Genomic DNA, 19631 nt, shown 5'->3' on the forward strand with positions numbered 1-19631 from the left:
CTGAAGACTTGGTCCTTTGATTTCAAATCACAGCCCCTACACCAAGGAACACCTCTGCCCCATGCTGGCTCAGAGGGAACCCCATGCACGTGGCCCAGGACTCCCAGACAGAGAGGCAGCAGGTTTTACAGCCATCAGCAGGTTTCACAGCCATCTGCAGTGCTGCTCTGTTGAGCTGCTCTTCCTCCCTGCTGCAGTGGCTGCAGAAGTGCCAGCCAGCCCCAAGAACCACTTCTGCCTCAGGGAACCAAGCCACAGACAGCCCTGGGGTTACCCAGATGAGGGATCACTGTGTGATGCAGCTGAAAGGCTAAGAAAGGGAAGGTTTCTTTCTTCTGCTGGTTTTGGGTGGTTTTTTAAGCTAGAAGGAGGTGAAAATGAAGCCAACTCAGAAAGGGCATATGGTGCATGTGGTGTCTCCTCCGGGCTGGGCAGCTGGTGAACACATTTCTGAGAATCTCAGGTCACTTCCTCACACCAGGCTTGTTTTTAGGTCCTTTTTTAAAGGGTCATCAACCATGGTCACAGCCATGTAAAAGAGGCAGTTATCACTGGTTATCACCCCACCACCTCTGCTCTCTGATGCTGCTGACATGGGCACCACCAGGCTCCCTGTGACGCCACTGCAGCAAGGCACACACACACATCCCCAGAGAATCATAATTTAGCTCTTGCCACTTGCATAAATAAACTCTGCAGGGTCCCTTGGGGTGAAGGCTGCCCTGGCACTGGGGGACACACTGCAGCATCAACACCAAGCTCATTCCAGAGGAGATCAACAATGACAAGCACAAACCAGGATGAGCTGAGGGGAGTTGTGAGTTCCCATTTGCCCCAGGGGAAAAAAAAAACCAAACAAACAAGCCCAAATTTAACTGCATCCTCCAGATTCCTGCCCCTGTTTTCTTAACCACTTGGCTGACATTTCAAGCTGATTTGCTGGAGAGTTTTTGTAACAGGCAAATTCAGTCATTTGTCTGGAACAATGCATCTTCTGGGGTACTCAAGTGAACCATACACACATCCTTCCTCCTCATCCCCTCCCTGCAAGACAGCCTAATTCACAGCAGCATTACACTATTAGCTCATCTTTTCACTAGAAACTTTTACATAGCATATGTGCAAAAGGATGATTATCCTATTCACCTGTATCTGTTCCATTTGAAACAAGACGAGAGCCAAATTAAGAAAAAAACCAGAACTCAGATAAGCCAACCAATTATGTACAAAAAATGTCTCATTTTTAATCTCAATTTTAAAAAAAGACACTGAGCATCATTAAAATGGAACATTAAAAGGATACAAAACAAATCGAAAGAAGAAGCACAAAATTTTCCCTCCTCAACCTTTTAAAATGGTAAAGAAAACTATATAAATTTCCCACCTGAAAGATTAAAAAAATTCAAAGGACTGACTAAACTTATAGGGGGACAAACTGAGAAATAAGGAACTAGAGTGTATGACACTATAGACATTACCTGTTAATTAAAGATTTATAGGTCATCTGCACCCCTTAGCTGGCTGCTGGCATCTTGGTGTCTCAGAAGAGAATAGCCCTGTAAATACCATGCTTTTGTTACAGCCCTCAGTTCAAAAAGGCTACTGGATTTGGTCTTTTCAGTTTAGAGTGACCAACCTGCAACAGCTCTTCCCATTTTACAAAATACTGAGCTCTGCAATATCTGCTGGCTCAGGCAGGGCTAGGGAAGGCTGGAGACATCTACAAGTTCAGCCAAGGGTCTTCACAAAAAATAAGAGTGCCAAAACACCCAAAAGGCACTTGGAAACAGCTTGCTGTGAGGATTTGTCAATCACCTTCTCACCTTAAGCATCACCTGGAAAGCAATATGGATTCAGAGAGACTGAACCCTAAAGCACCACTGGCTCACACCTCAGTTAGATACCTCTTCTCTGGGCTTGGACTGCCTTTGTTTTGTTCTTCTCCTTCCTCCTCAATACTGACTGGTACCTGCTTGCTCAGGACTGATTCCATTTTCATCTCTTTTTATGCTGCAATTTCCTTGATTTTAAGGACAAAAAAATATGAGTTTCACATACCGTGGCTAACCAAAGGCAACACACTTGGCTACCCTTGCACTGAGCTTGATGATTTGCCCAAGCTACAGTCTCTCCCCTCAGCCAGTGCAGACAGAGACAGGCATTTATATCAGTTTAATGAAAATGCAAGTATCCAGAGTCCCTCAGCCATCTGGGGTCACAGAGTTACCCTGGGGAGCTGTGACACTGTGATGGCAGCTGCCCCTTCCAAGCCCCCAGCTCATGTTTTCACCTCGGCTCGCATCGCCTCAGCGCGCGGCCCAAGCGTGGACATCCTGCAAAGTTCACAGATTACAGTCAGAAATGTCACTCTGATCTTGTTTCACCTCCTGCCTGCAAAAAAAAAAAACCACCCTGGCCTCAAATGTTCGTGCAGCAAAGTGACCACAGCAAGGTGTCAGTGCAGAAAAAGAGGAGAGTTCCTGAGCAGGGTGCACATCAGTTCCACTGACAGCTGGAACCAGCAAACACATCAGGGGGTTTTGGTGGATGTGAACACCCTCAAACCACAGGAAGAGGTGCTTTCAACCAGCCTGCCTTTATTCTGTGCCAGACAGGAGCAGAGGAAAGCAGAAACTGGCTGTGCCTGCTGTGGTCACAAAGCCAACACGAGGGCACCACCAGCAGGATCTGCACTGGAGAGGGAGGGGACAGAGAGGAAATTCCCCTGAACCAAGAAGCCCCCAAAAACCAACCTGCCATCCCAGGTAAAGAACAACTCAAGCTCCTTCAAGCCTGACTTGCAGTGCCTTCCAGCAGAGGGGCTTGGGGCTAACATGGGTGTCAACTCTCAAGAATGAAAGTCTCAATGCCTGCAGAAAAGGGTCAGTGTGAATTTGGCTGTCACGTGAACGCAAGCATGGAGCTGTGCCTCCACAACATGCCACAGAGGGCATGGGAGCTCAGAGCCTGGAGTGGATCAAAGCCATCCTCCCTGCTCCCATCCCAGTGCCTTTCAAAGAGAATATCCAACAGGCCTCACTGCCTCCTGAATGCCCACCAGCACACTCCAAATCTGTGTCAGGGAATTTGTTCATCTCCCAGAGCCCCAGAAAAGCTGCCACTGCCTCTCCAGCCTCCCTCCCCTCCACCACAGCAGGCTCTGCCCTGTGCTCCCCCCACTTGGTGACACTGGAGTGGCTGGGGACAACTAGGCTGATGCTGCAGATCCCCTGGAGAGACCATGACCAAGGATCCCCTGCACATACAAGGGCACTCAGACCTCCCCTGTGGCACCTGAGGGCAAGGGGTGAGGGAGCTGCCACCTCTCAGTCCCACCACTTTGGCTTTTGGGCCATCACTTGAAAATGATGCCCCTGTTGAAGACTCCAGTCAGCTGTAACACTTCTAGGAGGTGAAACACTCATCTCTCTAAACAACTGGGTGACCCACGACAATATGGCCACACTGACCCTGGCACAACTGCCCGAGTGCCCCAAGAGCCAGGGGAGATGCAGAGAAACCTTCCCCTTCCATGTTGAGAGCACATCATCCCTCAGCCAGCAATGGGGACAAAAAGCTGGGTGCCAAACAGCAGGCTGCCCTCGTAAAATGGGACCAGTTCCATGATTATACTGTCCTGGAGTCCCAGGCCAGTCCTGCTGGCTTAAATAGCACCCTGCTGGTTATTATCTTGAAGGACGCTCGTTATAGAAAATCACATCCCTCTGCCAAGTTCTTGTGTCTCACTATTTTTGGAACAACAGGGGCAGGCTCTGAGCCTCAGCAACTGTCAGCAGAGACAGAGGGAAAGCAAATCCATATAATGATCAGGCTGGCTGATGGGACAGTGCTGGGAACAGCATCGCCTGGGGGACAGTCCCCTGGAAGGACCCTTTGGTCATGAGAAAAGGGATAAGGGCAATAAACATAAAACCCAGGAGCTATTTGACACTGTTTGCATGGGAAGCTGATCTCCCCCAGCCCTCTTCATTCTCATGCATATGAATGGAGACAAAAGGATTTAAAAGCAAACCACCTGTGCAGGAAGCATGGCTCCTAAAACCCAAAGAAGACAGGACCTACTTACTGCAAACTGATTTTAATTAAAACATTCCAGGATTCACATTCCCCAGGATTATATTACTGACTTAGCTATTTATACATATAGCCTCTTTCACCCTTTCTAGGACAGAATTGTTGAGATGTTGGATGACACCAGTGTCAGGTAAATGGAAACAAACACTTCTTGGTGCTTGTGTCCCCTAATGCAGGATCCACAATTATCTACAGGTCCCAGCACCTGTCAGCAACTCACAGATTACTGGAGCAGAAGCATAATCCTCTCTGACTCTAAAGAATTATTCTAAGGCCCTAGAAAAAGCAGAGGTAAATGGCTTAGGCAAGGTGGTGAGCAAGGCAGACCTCCCACAGACGAAGCTGGAGCAGGATTTAAACTCCTCCTGCAATGGAGCATCTGGACTCCTTCCTTGCCTTTCATAGGAAAGGAATCCAGAGGTGCAAGTCCAAAACTGCCCAGCTCAGTGCTGGGCACACAGATGGCTGCATCCAGCCTCTGCTAGCCTGCTGAGCTGCTGATATTTCATCTTTACAACCTGGAAACTGTGACCCACAGCAGGCAGAGACAGCCCTTGCAGCTCCTACCACCTAGTGGCTGCAGGATTGAGCCCTGCTGGGGAGAGGTCAGGCAGCTTCAGCCCAGCCTGGGCAAATAAAGCTGCCCTTGCTGGCAGGCAGCACTTAAGCTGCAGCTGAGACCAAAGCAGGCTCACACTGAGCACAGAGGCAGCACAAGAGAACAGAAAGCCTTTCTGAAAACCACCAGTGGCTAATGTTAGCTCAGAAAAACCTCAGCCAGTTCTAAAATAGGCAAGCAGAGGTAGCAGGAATACAGATGAACTCAGGTAATGCATTGCTGTTTCAGGTACTTTTGCCTGCTCAGCTAATCATAGAATCACAGAATACATGGTTGGAAGGTTGGAAGGGTTAAAGATCATCTAGTTACAACCCTCCTCTCCTGTACAGGGACACCTTTCACTAGATCAGGCTGCTCAGTGCTTCATTCAGCCTGGCCTTGGACATTTCCAGGGATGGGGCATCCCTGGAATAAGGCTGCATTCCTGGCACCACATGACATCACACGTGCAGCACAGACCTGTCCCAGGCTGTTCAGGTCACCCCAGGCTGCTTCAGCCAGGACAAGTTTGCTGATTTGGATATTGTAAAAGAAACAGAATTCAAATGGCTCTGGATCCAGTCAAATTCTCAGACCCTATGAGTGCTCTGTCCATACATTTCCAAGAGCCTTCCTTTTGAGTTTCCATGCTTTCCTCTTGAACTGGGATGGGACAGGCTGTAACTGGACACCCCTGTGTCAGGTGCAGCCTCACCAGTGCCAGGCAGAACAGATAATGACTCTGAAGCAGCCCAGCCCATAATTTAGCTCACATTCCATGTGGCTGCACTGCTGGCTCAGACTGAACCTGGCACCTACCATAAACCCTGTCTGCCTTCCAGCTGTGCTACTGCTCTGCCAGTCATTCCCAGCCTGTCCTGATCTTATGGGACAGGCTTTGACTTGGCCTTGACAAATGGTAAGAGGCCTCAAAATGGCTAGGTCTTGAAAAATTCCCAAAGGTGGGCCCAGCAGGTCATTGTGTATCCAGGGCAGGCTGGAATTGTGTTCTGTTTTTTTATAACATGAACCATTAATACCACATTTTAAGAGTCTGGGCTGTAACTGTGATACATGTGATGTGGTTTCCATGTAATTGCAAACTGGGTATTTGTGCTACCATGCCCTCAATCCATAAATTTTTAAATATGGCTGCAAGATGACATTTTGAATAAGTGGTTACACATTTTATACATATAATGGCTTATATACATAGATATATTTTTCTGCCAAGGTCTTGTTAATGGAGGGGATATCCCCATGCCACATAAAGAACAAGCAGAAACCCTATTTGTGTATCAGCCTAGTTAAGCCTTCCTGGAAGGACTGTGACCAGTGAATACCCTGGTGTTACAATCATTTCTCTACTATAGCAAAGTGGTTTAATTGTGCTTTTATAAGCAATTTAAATCTGGTTACTCTGGATTGAAGTGGGTGTCACTGAGCACAGACCATGGGCAAAAGACGTCATGAACCACCTTAACTTGAAATCTGCTCTTTTTTTTTTTTTTTTTTTTTTTTTTGTAAACACTTCCCTTTTTTGTGTTGTTTATCATCAGAGGGGAAGTGGTTTTCTCTTACAGACAATGAAGCAAAGTGGGATTCAAGTAAAAGAGGAACCCAGGAAACACTGGAAATAGCAGGGTCCTGCTACACGAGCACCACTCCCTTTTTTCAAGGACTGACCAGCTCTGTGTTCAGGCCACCAAGGTCTGAGGGATTCTTCCCTCTGCTCCTCTGATGACAAGCTGGTCCAGAAACTCCTGTTCCAGGCTGCTCTACTGTTTAGCAACCTCCTTTTAATTTCCAGTCTAACTGTACCCATGGCCAGTCTAGACTCATTTAATCTTAACCATCATCCTGACAGCTTTGTTTCCCTCCTCAGTGTTTGACATCTGCAGACATCAATCAGATCCTCTTTTTACTTTCAATTTGCTAGTCTAAATAGGCTGAGTTCTCCCCTTTTCTTCCTCTTTGCAAAAGACTGCAATTGCTTCATCATCCCAGAAGACCTTGCCCGCACCCCACAGCAGACTGCATTCAGGTTTTTTGATCATGACAAATGGTGCTCACACAGTGACCTTGAATCTTCCCCAAGTTCATAAGAAGCACTCTGCACAGCCCAGGAGCACACTTGCTGTTTTCACATCCACACTGCAAATTTAGTAAGCAAAGCCACAGCAATAAGTGGCAAAACTCAGATTAGACCTCAAACAGGACAATACATCAAGACTGGACATTTCTGATATTTCAGGAAAGCCATTGCAAGTTGAAATATAATGAAATAAAAGTTTCTTTGTTTACTAGTGACAACAGTGAGCTTTAAGTTTCATTTCTGCTATACAGCTGCTCTGTGAACCATGTGAGCTGTGTATTAACTAAAACCCAACACAAACCATCTCATTTTTCTCAGATGAGTCTACCCAAAGTCTCCACCCTAAATGAGCACAGTTCTTCACCTCCTTAGCCAGCTGTTGCATCACCCCAGTGAAAAAAGAAATGGGTGGGTGGCTGAATACATTTGTCTGCTCTTTTTTTGTTTTGTGTTTTTTTTCTTTAAGGTATTTTGGGTTTATGTAGGAGGAGCAAAGCTGCAATTAAAAGGGAAAGTTTCTCTTACCTCTTGTAAGAGGAAAATGAGCTATACTGCCTTTTAGCAAAGAACAAAATGCAACTGGAAAGGAGCCCAGGCAGTTTTGAAGAGCTACACTGCAGAAAATGCTTTGGTCCTAATAACAGCTTAGCTGAGGGATTCTCAAATTCACCTTGCCATACATGGCTGTAGCCACTGCCTCCACCTCAGCCACTCCTCCCTCCACCACCCACACCAGCAAGAGGCTCCCAGCCACCAGCACACACCAAATGAGGCTCCCAGCCACCAGCACACACCAAATGAGGCTCCCAGTCAGGCACTCAGCTCATGTTCTGTCCTCCTCTTAGGTACCAGGACACAAGGGACAGCAGTGCTGCCATTTGTCTTCCCTACACAAGAAGAAATACCAACCACACATGACTCAGTGTCCAGCCATGCCAGACCCTTTCCAGTACCCCAGAGGGATCTTTCCTTCATTTCTAAGCAGTCCACAAAGGCTGGCAGAGACCATAGGCTACCTCCAGTTCCAAGTACAAATCTTAAAGTTTGCAGAAAAATCAATGCAAATACAGTCTTGTTAAAAATTCAGGCAGTAACAGAGTAGAGCCTGAGACCCCAGAGGACACTGCAGGTGTGTAGTGTAGACATTTGCACTTGGGAACATTCAATGGCACAGAGATGCTTCTAGGGAAGACACAAAGAAAGGCTTTGTGCCTCACCAGTTTGTTAGGGAGCTTAGAAAAGGCCAGGATTTTGTTTGCCAAATGCCCAGCAGATGTTAGAGGTGAATGTAGCACAGTGTTCTGTTCATCCTGGAGCAGAGAGGTTTCTCCTGGGTCTGAGGTGGACATTTATAACAGGCCAGGGGCCAAACACACAGCAAAGCTCCTCATGCCAGCCAGTGTCAGAAGGCTGGCTATAGGAAGGCCTGGGCTGTACTTACAGGAGTCTGGAAGCAACAGTAGAGCTTGGTGAGGAAGGGGTGGTTCCTGGCTAAGGACAGAATGCGTTTCTCAGTCATGGTGCATTCAACATCATCATCCTGGAGAATGACATCCTTCTTCAGCACCTTCACTGCATACAGCTGCCCACTCTCTTTCATCTTGGCAAGCATCACCTAAACCAAAAGGAAGTGTGAATGGCAAGGGCTGAGCCCTCTGAGCAGCACAGAGCCTCTTGCACCTTCCCAGGCTGGAAAGGTCAGTCATCTCATGACCAGGCTTGTGGACCAAAGTGAGTCAGCCTGTTAGCATGGGCATCAGTGTACAATCAATGACACATGCTACTGCCTGCAGCAGGCTGCTCTGGACAGAAAATACCCACAGGCTGCTCCTGTCTGGCACAGGGCTGGCCAGTGGAAGGTCACTCACTGGGCCATTCATCCCACCTCCCTCCTCAGTTATAAAACTCAAATACAGTCTTTGTGGTAAAGCAGAGAAACAAAACCACCATCTCACCACCTTTGAAACCAGTGCCTTGTTGCCTTTAAAGGAAAAGTCTTTACATGCTCCAAGAAATGCTGCCCAAATGGTTGTTAATGCACACACTTGCAGCTCCTGGTATGGGCCCTGGCATGCAGCTATTCCTTCAGGTGCTAACTTCTTTTTTGTGATATCCAATTCCTCACTTGGCTGTCAGCTTTCTTTCTCTTCCCTTTTCCCCCTGCTCTCTGTAACCAACTCGCACAAAGTTAGCACTTGCTCTGGAGTACCACTGGACAGCCTGTGTACCATGTTATGAAATTGCTTCACCTACCTTGAGGCTTCTTAAATAAGGAATGTGGTTTCTCACAAAATAGCCAGGAACAACTCTCACCTTTCCAAAGCTTCCCTTTCCCAATACACGAAGGAAGGTCAAGTCTTTGATCCCAAGTTTGCTTGCTGAACTTTCACTAATGTTGTTGCCATCCTTCAGGCTGCCTTTCCCCTGATGTTTCAGTGTAGATCTAGAAACCAGTTTCTGTGGAATAAAGCAAAAAAGTGTCAGTCTGCAGAGGAATTGTATTTCTACTTCAGGGGTGATCACAGGTAGCCAATCCACTAACCAGGGCATTTAGGGCACTTTATGGCTACTGACACAGAGAGTTGTGTTGTTAGAATCACACCAGCCAAACTCAGCACTGCTCAGGGCTGTGCTGACACCTCAACAGCAGCTCCTGATGTGGGCAGTTTGGGTTGCAAACCCACTCCCCAGCACATCATAGATAATCCCAGAATATGCTGAGTCTGGAAGGGACCCACAAGGATCATCAAGTCCAACTGCAGTCAAGAGGCAAGCTTCACTCTCTCCATCCTTACTCCCCACAAGAAAAAAAAAAAAAGAGAGAGAATGAGTGGGGAAATCCAAATCCAAATCCATCTATCAGCAAATTAAGGAGGACTACATAATTTCTGCAGTAGGCAAAGCAGATTTAGAACCTAGCAGATTATATCTGCATTTCTTACATTTCTACTTGATTTTAAGCTCTTACTCAAAGCCCAGTTCAGTGGAACCCCAATTTCAAAACATGTCTCTTTTCCACATTTGAGCTGCTTGCTCCACTGCTCCAAATTTGATGTTGTTCATTCCCATGTGAGGTGCTGCATATTCAGAAGTTGTACCAATATTAGCACATATTTCTAGAGCTCGTAATTCTGAAGCACAGAAAGATCCAGCCAGCCTCCAGTGCCCTCTGCTCCCAGCTCTCCAGGTATGCATGTGCATACAAACCAGCACTTCCATCAGTTTCTTGGTCTGAACAAAGTCACAGGGACTTCGTGAGCTCCATCTTGTGACTACTCTGGTGTACAGCAAAGTTCCTCCTGCACAGGGGATTCCTCACCAGGGGCAAAGAACCAGCAGCAGTGACAGAAGCACAGAGAGGTTGGTGGTGGAAGGCAGCTCCAAGAGCATTCAGTTCCAAATCCCTACCACAGGCAGGGACACCTTCCACCAGACCAGGTTGCTCAAAACCCCATCCAACAATCTTGAACACTTCCAGGCATGGGGCAGCCACAGCTTCTCTGGGTAACCTGTGCCAGGGCCTCTCCAGGCTCACAGTAAACAATTTCTTTCTAGTATATTATCTAAATCCATCCTTATTCCACTGAAAGCCATTCAGGGTTGTCCTTACAGCACTGGCTGAACACTTTCCTAGATCCTTTAGATCATAAATAACAAGAAGAGATCATTAAACACCAAGCACGGATTTTATTTTTTTTTCTGTTTTCATCTCCTTTTGATGTGCAGATGATACCAACAAGTGTTAACAAGTGCTGATTTTTGCAGAATGGAGAAGGGAGTATGGGATTTCCCTGTAACTCCCAGGATAACTGTCCCCCAAACTTCTACAGGGAGAAGAGCAAAGATAAGAGTTTGCTACTTTGCTACTAAATCAGAAAGGGCAGCACAGCCTAATGAGCCTGCTAGGCTGATATTGAATGATGTGGTTGATCAATATAGCTGGCTAATTGTATGAGAAAACTTACCACATCTGGAAATTATTGGTTTTAATATTTTCTTTTTGTTGTGTTGACAGGGACCACAGATCTTTAGCTAAGTGTGTAGTGAAGTGTGAAATGGTTCCTCCAAATCACACAGAAAAAGCAACACAGCTGGGAAGAGAACTAGGCTTCTTCTTAAGCTCTCTTGTTCTATCACAAGCCATGCATGCAGAGAGCATTTGCACTTGCAGTAAAAAAAAAAATTAATTCTATTGATCGCTAATTAGTCAGGGGGTCTTATTCTGCTCTCATTTGTGACAAGCAGATGAAAGAGTGTTGAAGAAGAGTCACAGCACTGTGACAAAGCAACACCTATAGATTAAAACCTGGATGTCAGACATCTATTTTCCAGGTGGGGTCTTTGCCACAAGCCCCAGACCTGTCCTGCAGTCCACCACCCAACATGACCTGTCCTATGGGAATCCTCTGCCCCCTCCTACACCCACTGAAAACCTCAGTTGTAAATGCTTTAAATAGAGAAGGAAAGAAACAAAAAAATACTCACTGAATTTGGGGAAATGCTTCCTGGTTGCAGACCCATGCAGGCCAGGGTTTTTGCAAGCTCTGCTGAGTTCACCCCACAGTTTGGAGCAACGTTTGCTTGGCATCGGATGTGGACGTTCATTTTACAGACTGGAAAATAGAAGCAAAGGAACAATTAAAATAACTTGGAGGGGTTTACTGCTGAGATACAATTTATTAATTCTGCTTCAGAAAATACACCCATCTGGATCTACCCTGTATCTTTAAAGTAGAGGGGTTTTTTTGCCACTGATCTAAGTAGGAGCAAAATTAGGACTCTTGTAAGAGAATAAACTGAAAACCAGGAACAGACCCAAACTCTCCAAGCAGGATACCACTATTGCCTAAAGCTTTTCATAAGCATGTATTTTTGAGATGCATAACTACCATGGCAGCTGTCTCTAAGTACAATTAGTATTTATAATGCCACAGAATTCACAACAAACATCCCCTCTATTTTCCTGCATCTAATTTTAAGGACAGAGTTCAGTGGGAAACAAAAAATCATTCTTGCTCGAACTCATGGGTACACACACACCCTCTTGTGGGAGATGAAGGCAAGGATTTTACAGTCTGGAACACTGCAACAAAAACAAAACCAGAATATGCTTAGTCATCAATTAACAGGCAGGGCAGTCAGCCTAAAGCAATGACCTTTTTTTCCCCTCGGATGCCTTTTCACTGCCTTATCTCATTAGCTGAGGAAAAACCTTCAGGTAAAAGGAAAATACAAATGCAGGAAGCAGAATACTTTTAATAATGCAAGTTAAACAAAGCTGTGCTGAGAGTGCAAAGTAGAGTCCTTCTGGCAGCCAGAGATTGAAATCAGATCAGCTCTTTTTTTAACTCTTACAAAGATAAATATTCATCTCTCAGCTTTCTCCTGAAGGTTGCAAAAATCAAGTCCACATAAGAGTCTAAAAAATAAATGCATTTTGTGAAAAAGCAACAGTGAGAAGCTGCTCACTTTTACACTGCAGACCCTGTCTCATGATCCCCCAGAGCAAGGAGCCACAGTGGTCACAGAACGTCGGGACTTTGTAGTTGTGGACGCTGAATTTATGAGGAATGTTGATCCCAAACCTCTGTTCAGTCACCTGTGGCACCAAAAGGAAAGGTCAGGTTTAAAATTCAAACATGTATTTATAAGCTGGTGCTCATTTACATACAGGCATTTAATTGCAAATCTAAGAAAATAATTTCAAGTCAGAAAATGTCCCAGTCCATCACCTCACAAATTCAGTGAATACTGAATTTACAGCCTCACCTGCTGTGTGCCAGACCTGCTTTCCTTGCTGGCCAGGCCAAACTGCCTGGCAAAGCAGATTTTAAAATAAGGGCCCCCCAGCCAATTTTAAAGACAAGTTAGAATTAGGTTATCTCAAAACAAATCAATCCCACTGCAGTGTGAGCTACAGCATTTTTTAATCACAAGGTTTTGAAATTATTGACTTGCATATCATGTGCAAAAACATGTAACTTTAGGTTGAACTGTTGATTCAATTAATTTTAATATAGAATTGCTTTCACAGCTCCTCCTAAAATTCTCATTCCTCTTCTCATAATTAACAGCCTTTCAGGCACATACTTCACTTTATCACTTGCACTCATCCCCCCTCTAACCCTGTTCTTTCCCAACTGTAAACCATTGGGATCTCAAGGACACCTTTAAAAAAATGTTTTAATGGCTGAAGAAACCAATCCCCATTTAGCACATTCATCACTTTTGACTTTGTTTCTCAACATGCAGATCCTGGAAAGCTGAGGTGGAGCCCACAATTCTATTAAAGAAAAGTCAGGGGTGTGACTGGAACAAGAAGTTCAAGGTGAGTGGTGCCTCCTCACTTCTGGCTTCTTTTAAAGTAGTTTAAATGTGTTATAAAACCTTCATAATCCCGAGAGAGGGGCGAGGACATTCACTATTTAACTTGCACTTTACCCTTAGGCTTCTTAAGTTATTTTCATCTGGCTTGCCAAGGGGTCATTTTAAGGAGTTCAGCTCAGCAGTTTGGAGGCAAGAAATAACAAACAAAGGCAATTGCATGGCACAGAACACAGAGCTGCCTCGTGAATAAAGAGATTTGATTTGATTTTTCCTCAAACAGTTATTGAACCATTTCCAGTTCCAGAAATGAGACACGCAATGCACAGGGCAGTGTTAGGCAGGGATGTTACTCCCATCAAACACAGCCAAAACTAGCAAGAGAGAAAACCTGCAGAAACAAAAGTTATGCAAGGTTCTTTATTACAATGCATTTCACAGAGCAAAGATGTGGAGCAACAACTAAACGAGCCCTTCAGGCAATCAGGAAGAAAAAAGAGGCAAAACAAAGACCAGTGGCTGGTCAGAGAAATCCACATTAAGAACTGGACACCAAATTTTGATTGCACCACAGTTAATCATGAAAGAAAATGACCAAGGAAACCAGTGGATTTACTACTTATTGATGTCTTCCAGTGAAGAGACCCTGACTTCTTAAACCTGTGCTGATCCAAACAGTTAATGGCATCAACAGAGCAACAAGTGGACACTGCATGGCTTTTAAGCAGGTCCTTATCACTCTTTCCCGTTTTTAAACCCATGAATGAAGATAACATAAACTAAATTCTATTACAGGACAACCCCAGTAACCCAGACAAAGTATTTTGACCCAAAATAACCAACATGACTTTACCTTGAGATCGTTCTTGTTAGTATTGTTTTGGCACGTGCAAGCTGTGACAATGAGGTGATGGCAGCGCTTGTGTACAACACAGGTGCACACTAGGAAATAAAAGAAAAGAGCCCTTGGAAGACTCAGAGCACATTAATCCATCAGCTGGGCTCCTTAAGGCTCAGCTGCATCATCAGCACACAGTAAAGATGTGAAATATAATTTACAACTGATCTGGAGATGTATCTTCAGCCTACTGCAACAAAAAATTCACACATCTTAGAAAACAGCTGCCTATATCAAATATGGGTGATGGACACAGAAACAACAGTGTAGCTTCTCAAACTACTCAGAAAATGCTGTTGAAATAATTATCCAGTGAAGGCTGTTTCACACAGCAATATCCATTTTGTTTACATGCAGCTTTGTTTCACAGGGCACCAGTGCCCTATTATACTGCACAGGAACAGGCTGTGTTACTGAATGACCATGAAGCAGGCAGCTCTGGGAAAAATGGAAAGGCAAAATAAAGGGAAAGGCAGAACAATAATTAAATGCAAACAAGCACCACATACATCTCCCCAGTCAGTCAGCCAAACCATGCATTCAGCCACAAGTGCTGTGCCAGCCCATGAAGTCACAAACTCCCAAATTTTACTTTGTTGATGTTCTTAGGGAGAGAAAAGGAGGGTGGCCATTCCATCAGGGTATTTTGTGTCCCAATACCAGCTGAGGTCTATCCTGAAGGGTGTCTCAAGGCCAGCTGGGTGTTTGTTGCATGCAGCCAGCAACTGAGTGGAGCTGAACATGATGAACAGCAACCAGACACTCAGGTGTCTGCAGGAATGTCCTGCAGCCAGCAAACCTGACAGAGGCTCAAAAACCCAGGTCTGGCTGCCTGGGAAGGAAGAGGAGTGGTGACTCCAGAGCTGCACAGCTGCAGGATGTCCCAGCAGCATGGGAAAGCACTCCCAAAGCAGCACATCCCACACACACACCTCACAGGAGTGCTGCACCTTACCTTGGCACTGGTATCCCTGCTTCCCAAACACGCCCCTGGCCAAGAGAAAACACAGACACGGTTTAATGGCACAAAGATGGTCATCTTGCAGATTGTTGGCAGAGCCAAAATGCAGGAGGATCCCAAATGATCAGATGCCACAGCAGAGCTGCCCAGTAGTAGTGGTGCAATCCAGCACAGGGGTGTGAGAGCACAGGAAAGCACTGCACAGGCATGGCTCACAGGGCAGGCTGTCAACATGCCTGCACTCCCCATATTCCCCCTCACTCTCATTTCTCAAATACCTCACTTCATTACACACAGATGAGACTGATCCCAGCAGCCCACACCCTGTTATTATCTCTCCCACTCCATGTTCTTTTGAGACATATCTATGTTTTTCTCCTTGCTCTGCCTACTTCTCCACGTGCATCACCTCACACCTCTCTGATGGCTTTTCTGTTCTCAGGAATTTTCTCTAAACTTCCAAGCAATATTTTTTTCCTCTGTGTAATCTCAACACTCCACTCCAGTGAGTGGGGTCTTTCTTCAGGTTGCTTCATTACTTTTTTTCCCTTAATATAACATCTGTGGTTTTAAGGGAGGGACACTGCCACATCCCCACACCAACCCAGCTTGCTTCCAGAATCCAAGATGCACATCACCTCTGCCCAGTCTGCAGCATAAATTTACCCTGCCAAAGCTGATGGGGCATCACACTGGTAAAGCCCCCAGTGACATTCAGTGTTGGGGGTGCCTTGTCCCCAGAACCCAAAGGAGCTGTGTGCCAGGGTGCTTGAGCTGCTCTCACCAGATGAACTCCCTGCAGTGGGAGCAGTAGGTGGGCTGTCTCAGGTAGGTGGCCATGAACTTGTGCCCGTTCACCTGGTGCACCCGCCTGCGCATCGCCCGCTGCCGCTTCCGAGTGAGGTTCTTGAAGATGCGATCCCTCTGCAGAGTCCCTGGGCAGGGCCAGGAGGAGAAAAGGACAACACATGAAGGTCATCACACACACTTACTGCTTCTGGCTCTGCTGCAGCATTCAGCTTGGGACCCCAGCCTAAGGAGGAGGCAGAGCTGCAGAAGCAAGCCCAGAGCTGGCCATGGAGATGATGCCAGGGTTGGAGCCCCTCTGCTGCAGAGACAGGCTGGAAGAGCTGGGACTGTTCAGCCTGGAGAAGAGATGGCTCTGGAGAGACCTTAGAGCCCCTTCCAGTGCCTGAAGGAGGCTCCAGGAGAGCTGGAGAGCATCATTGACAAGGTCATGGAGTGAGAGGACAAGAGGGAATGGCTTCACACTGAAAGACAGTGGGTTTACATTGGGTGTTTTGAAAAATTAATGACTGTGAGGGAGGTGAGGACTCAGGCAGAGGCTGCCCAGGGAAGCTGTGGCTGCCCCATCCCTGAAACTGTTCTAGATGAGCCTGGATGGGGCTTGGAGCAACATGGGATAGTGGAAAGTATCCCTGCCCATGGCAGGAGGCTGGAATTAGACAATAGTTAAAGTCTCTTTCAACGCAAACCATTCTATGATAAAATGCTTTCAAAAGCCACAATTGCATCCCTGGCTCAGAAATCAGAGGAACATTGTCTAGAACAAGGATGGCATCTGGGACAGATACAGAACTTAATTGCAATGTCCCCTTTAGCTCAAAATTTTATTTTTCATCTAGAAATATCTGCCTTTTGTTATCTTCTTCTCACTCCTCTTCCATCTTGAGACATGCCAGTAAGCTACTAATTCAAAAGCTGTAAATAAACCAGAAGCTCAAGGCTAATGAGTTGTTATAACTCACAGCTTTTTGGGCAATAACTCCTGAAAACACAACTACACATAACCAACTGACCACCACCACACTTGCTGAGTAAAAGCAGTGCCTTTCTTTGAGAACAGTGCTCATCCACCTTTGGTATTCTCATGCTACATTTCTTTATCACTATTTGCAGCATTTTTACATATTTTCAATACTTCCTATATTGGCTAAAAAAAACATAGGCTATTTTTACAATGATGCCTCGTTGTTTGATATGTGCCACACTCAGCTTTCTTTAAAGGGTTCACTTTCCAAAGGTTAGGTAATATTTGATAGTTCTGAGAAACAGGGATCCAGGAACTGCTGGCATTCAAATCTAAATTGTCTCAAAACTTAATTTAATTTTAGAACAGAGTAGACTATTTCAGTTGAAAGGGACCTGCAATAATCATGTAGTCCAACTGTCTGATCACGTCAGAATAGACCAAAAGTTAATGTATTTTAAGAACATTGTTCAAATGCTTCTTAAATATGACAAGCTGTGGGCACTGACCACCTGTCTAGGGAGCCTTTTGCCATGTCTGAATCACCTCTTGTTAAAGAAATGCTTCCTAATGCCCAGTCCAAACCCCTCTGGCACAATTTAATATCACAATTTAATTATCTATGAATATAATTTAATCTTTTTACTGAGTTTAGTTCAGCCACATAACAATTTCCTAGCAAAGCTCAATTTACACAAAACAAGTGTCTCTCAAAAGGCATGAACTGAGCTGTAGATCAAGAGAGCCATTCCCATTTAGAGAGCAGCTGTCCAAAGTGCATATCCCAGCCAGCTGGTGTTTGGGATCCTCACACTGACCTGGCCAGACTCAGCTGAGCTTCCCGGATCAAAGCTTCATCTGGGGCACAATTGTCTCAGAAGAAAGAAATGAAATTTGCAGTTTTCAAGTTAGTTAATTTGCAAAATAAAAGCCCTGAAAACAAGAGCATTTTTTTGAGGGGGAACAACAGACCAGGGTCTGCCAGAGGTGACTGTGCAACAACATCCTCTGTTCAGGACTCTTGTTTTGAGCATGGAATGGATGCAAGACCAAAGCCAGCTCCTGCCAAAGCCTCTGCATGGATATAATTCCAAGGGAGGGGATGGCTCTGTGAACTCCAGAGCAGTGGATCAGCAGCAGCACCCAAACACAGCTGCCACCCTCCCACCTACCTTCCCACAACAAGGGGCCAGAGCCATCCCCTGCTTTCAACCACTGGGGGAGGGGGTGGTGGAAATAGAGGAAAAGCTGTCAGCCTGATCAAGGCCTGAAATGTAGGAATCCCACATCACAGGCTTAGCTCCTGCTCCTCTTTGTAGGAGCTGCCATAAGAGGAACCATCCTGGCAGTACTGAGCCACTTCAAGGGGCTGTGAGCCACAGGATGTGTTCCTGGTGCTCTTGCTGTAGCTTTAGAAGCAAAGGCAACTGTTGCATCTTATTTTCTTTTTCTAGTAGGGATTAAATGAGCAAGATGGTATTTCTTGTTCGGACTCAGATGTTTATTAGCTCTTATCTATATTACAGTCTCACAAACCATGAGTTCCACACCACTCCAAGCTAACAAATGAAAAATTGAGTCCTATTTTTTTTTCTACAAGGCCTTTTAATGGTAAACTGCCCAATGATAAAATGTACCTAAATAATTTTTACTTTTAACCCAATAACCAACCACCAAGGTACCTGCAATGTGGACTTTTTTACCTAATTACACAATGTCACCCAAACCTATGAAGAAGAAGGTAAAGAAGGACTAGCTTCTGCCCTATAACCTCCATTTTGCTTTATATGTATTAATATAGTCTAAAACCTTAAACTTTAAGTTTTCTACCATGTGATATTATACACTTTCATTCAAACTACACACCCATAATCTTAATTCCATCATTCAATTTTGGAAGCCTTCTTCATGGCCTCAGGTCAAATGCAGAGTTCTTCTGGGGGTTAGTGCCTATCATCAGCACAGAAAGTCTAAAATTCTCAGTGACCAGGGTTCCAAGAGCCAGCCATAAAGCTCAAGGGTTTTCTGCTGAGTTGTCCCATCTATTCATGCCCAGGTCCCTTCCACAGACACTGATGGAAACTCCTACCCCATGGCATCCCTGTGACACAGAGCATGGCTCGACTCAAGCACAGCTTGCATTTATTTTTTTAATGGACGCATGCTATAAATTAGGATTTTCCCATTTAAACACACAAAGAAAAAGGATGTGGTAAAGCTGATCCAAGCATTTAACAGAAACCTGCTTTCTTCAGTGCAGAGCTCCCAGCAGCTGGGCAGAGATTGGCACAGAAGAGCCTGCCTTTGTAGGGAAGTGCTTAAACATGTGTTTAATTCCCACTGAGGTCAACAGGACCACAGGAATTGCCAGACTGAATCAGGACATTGATCCATCTAGTTCAGCATCCTGCCTCTGTCAGTGGGCAGCTAGAAACACATGACAGCAAGATGGAAGAACTCTGCAGCTGGCAGATAATTTACCTCTTTCCCATGCATGGGATGTCATTTTGATCTCCAGAAGTGAGATCTGATTTGTGGAGGTTTAATAGTCCTTTCAAATGTTCAACCATCACTGCACAAGTTCAACTGCCTTGTTATCTACCAGAGGAAACAAGCCTGAGAAGAACCTCAAGAGGTCAACCAAAAGGTCCTCCAAAAGGAAGATCAAGAGACAGTTTATTGCCTGAGCCTCCTGCAACTTCATGTGAGAATAAAAATAACAAAAAAAAATTCCTTACAGTATTACAGAATATGCCCAACTTCAAATTCAAGAGAGCATCACTTTGGTCCAGGTTTAGGCAAACACTTAAGTGATTTTCCTGGATCAGGGCCAAGCACCTCAACTAGCAAAGGGTCCTGTATTGGTGTTCTGCATGTAGAGGAGATCTT

The 19631-nt window shown here is 45.3% G+C and overlaps 1 protein-coding gene across 1 annotated transcript in view; it reads right to left on the reverse strand.

Annotated features, from left to right (window-relative positions):
• The window catches only part of PRKCH (protein kinase C eta), a 111081-nt gene that overhangs the window by 50074 nt on the left and 41376 nt on the right, over positions 1–19631 (reverse strand). The window contains exons 3-9 of the mRNA XM_079309322.1: positions 15756–15906; positions 14966–15000; positions 13966–14054; positions 12258–12387; positions 11274–11401; positions 9102–9245; positions 8230–8403 (exon numbers count right to left, since the gene is read on the reverse strand). Of these exons, the coding sequence (XP_079165448.1) occupies positions 8230–8403; positions 9102–9245; positions 11274–11401; positions 12258–12387; positions 13966–14054; positions 14966–15000; positions 15756–15906 (851 nt within the window). The remainder of the gene's footprint in view (positions 1–8229; positions 8404–9101; positions 9246–11273; positions 11402–12257; positions 12388–13965; positions 14055–14965; positions 15001–15755; positions 15907–19631) is intronic.

Source organism: Erithacus rubecula, assembly GCF_903797595.1.
Source record: "Erithacus rubecula genome assembly, chromosome: 6".
Lineage (NCBI taxonomy): Eukaryota > Metazoa > Chordata > Aves > Passeriformes > Muscicapidae > Erithacus > Erithacus rubecula.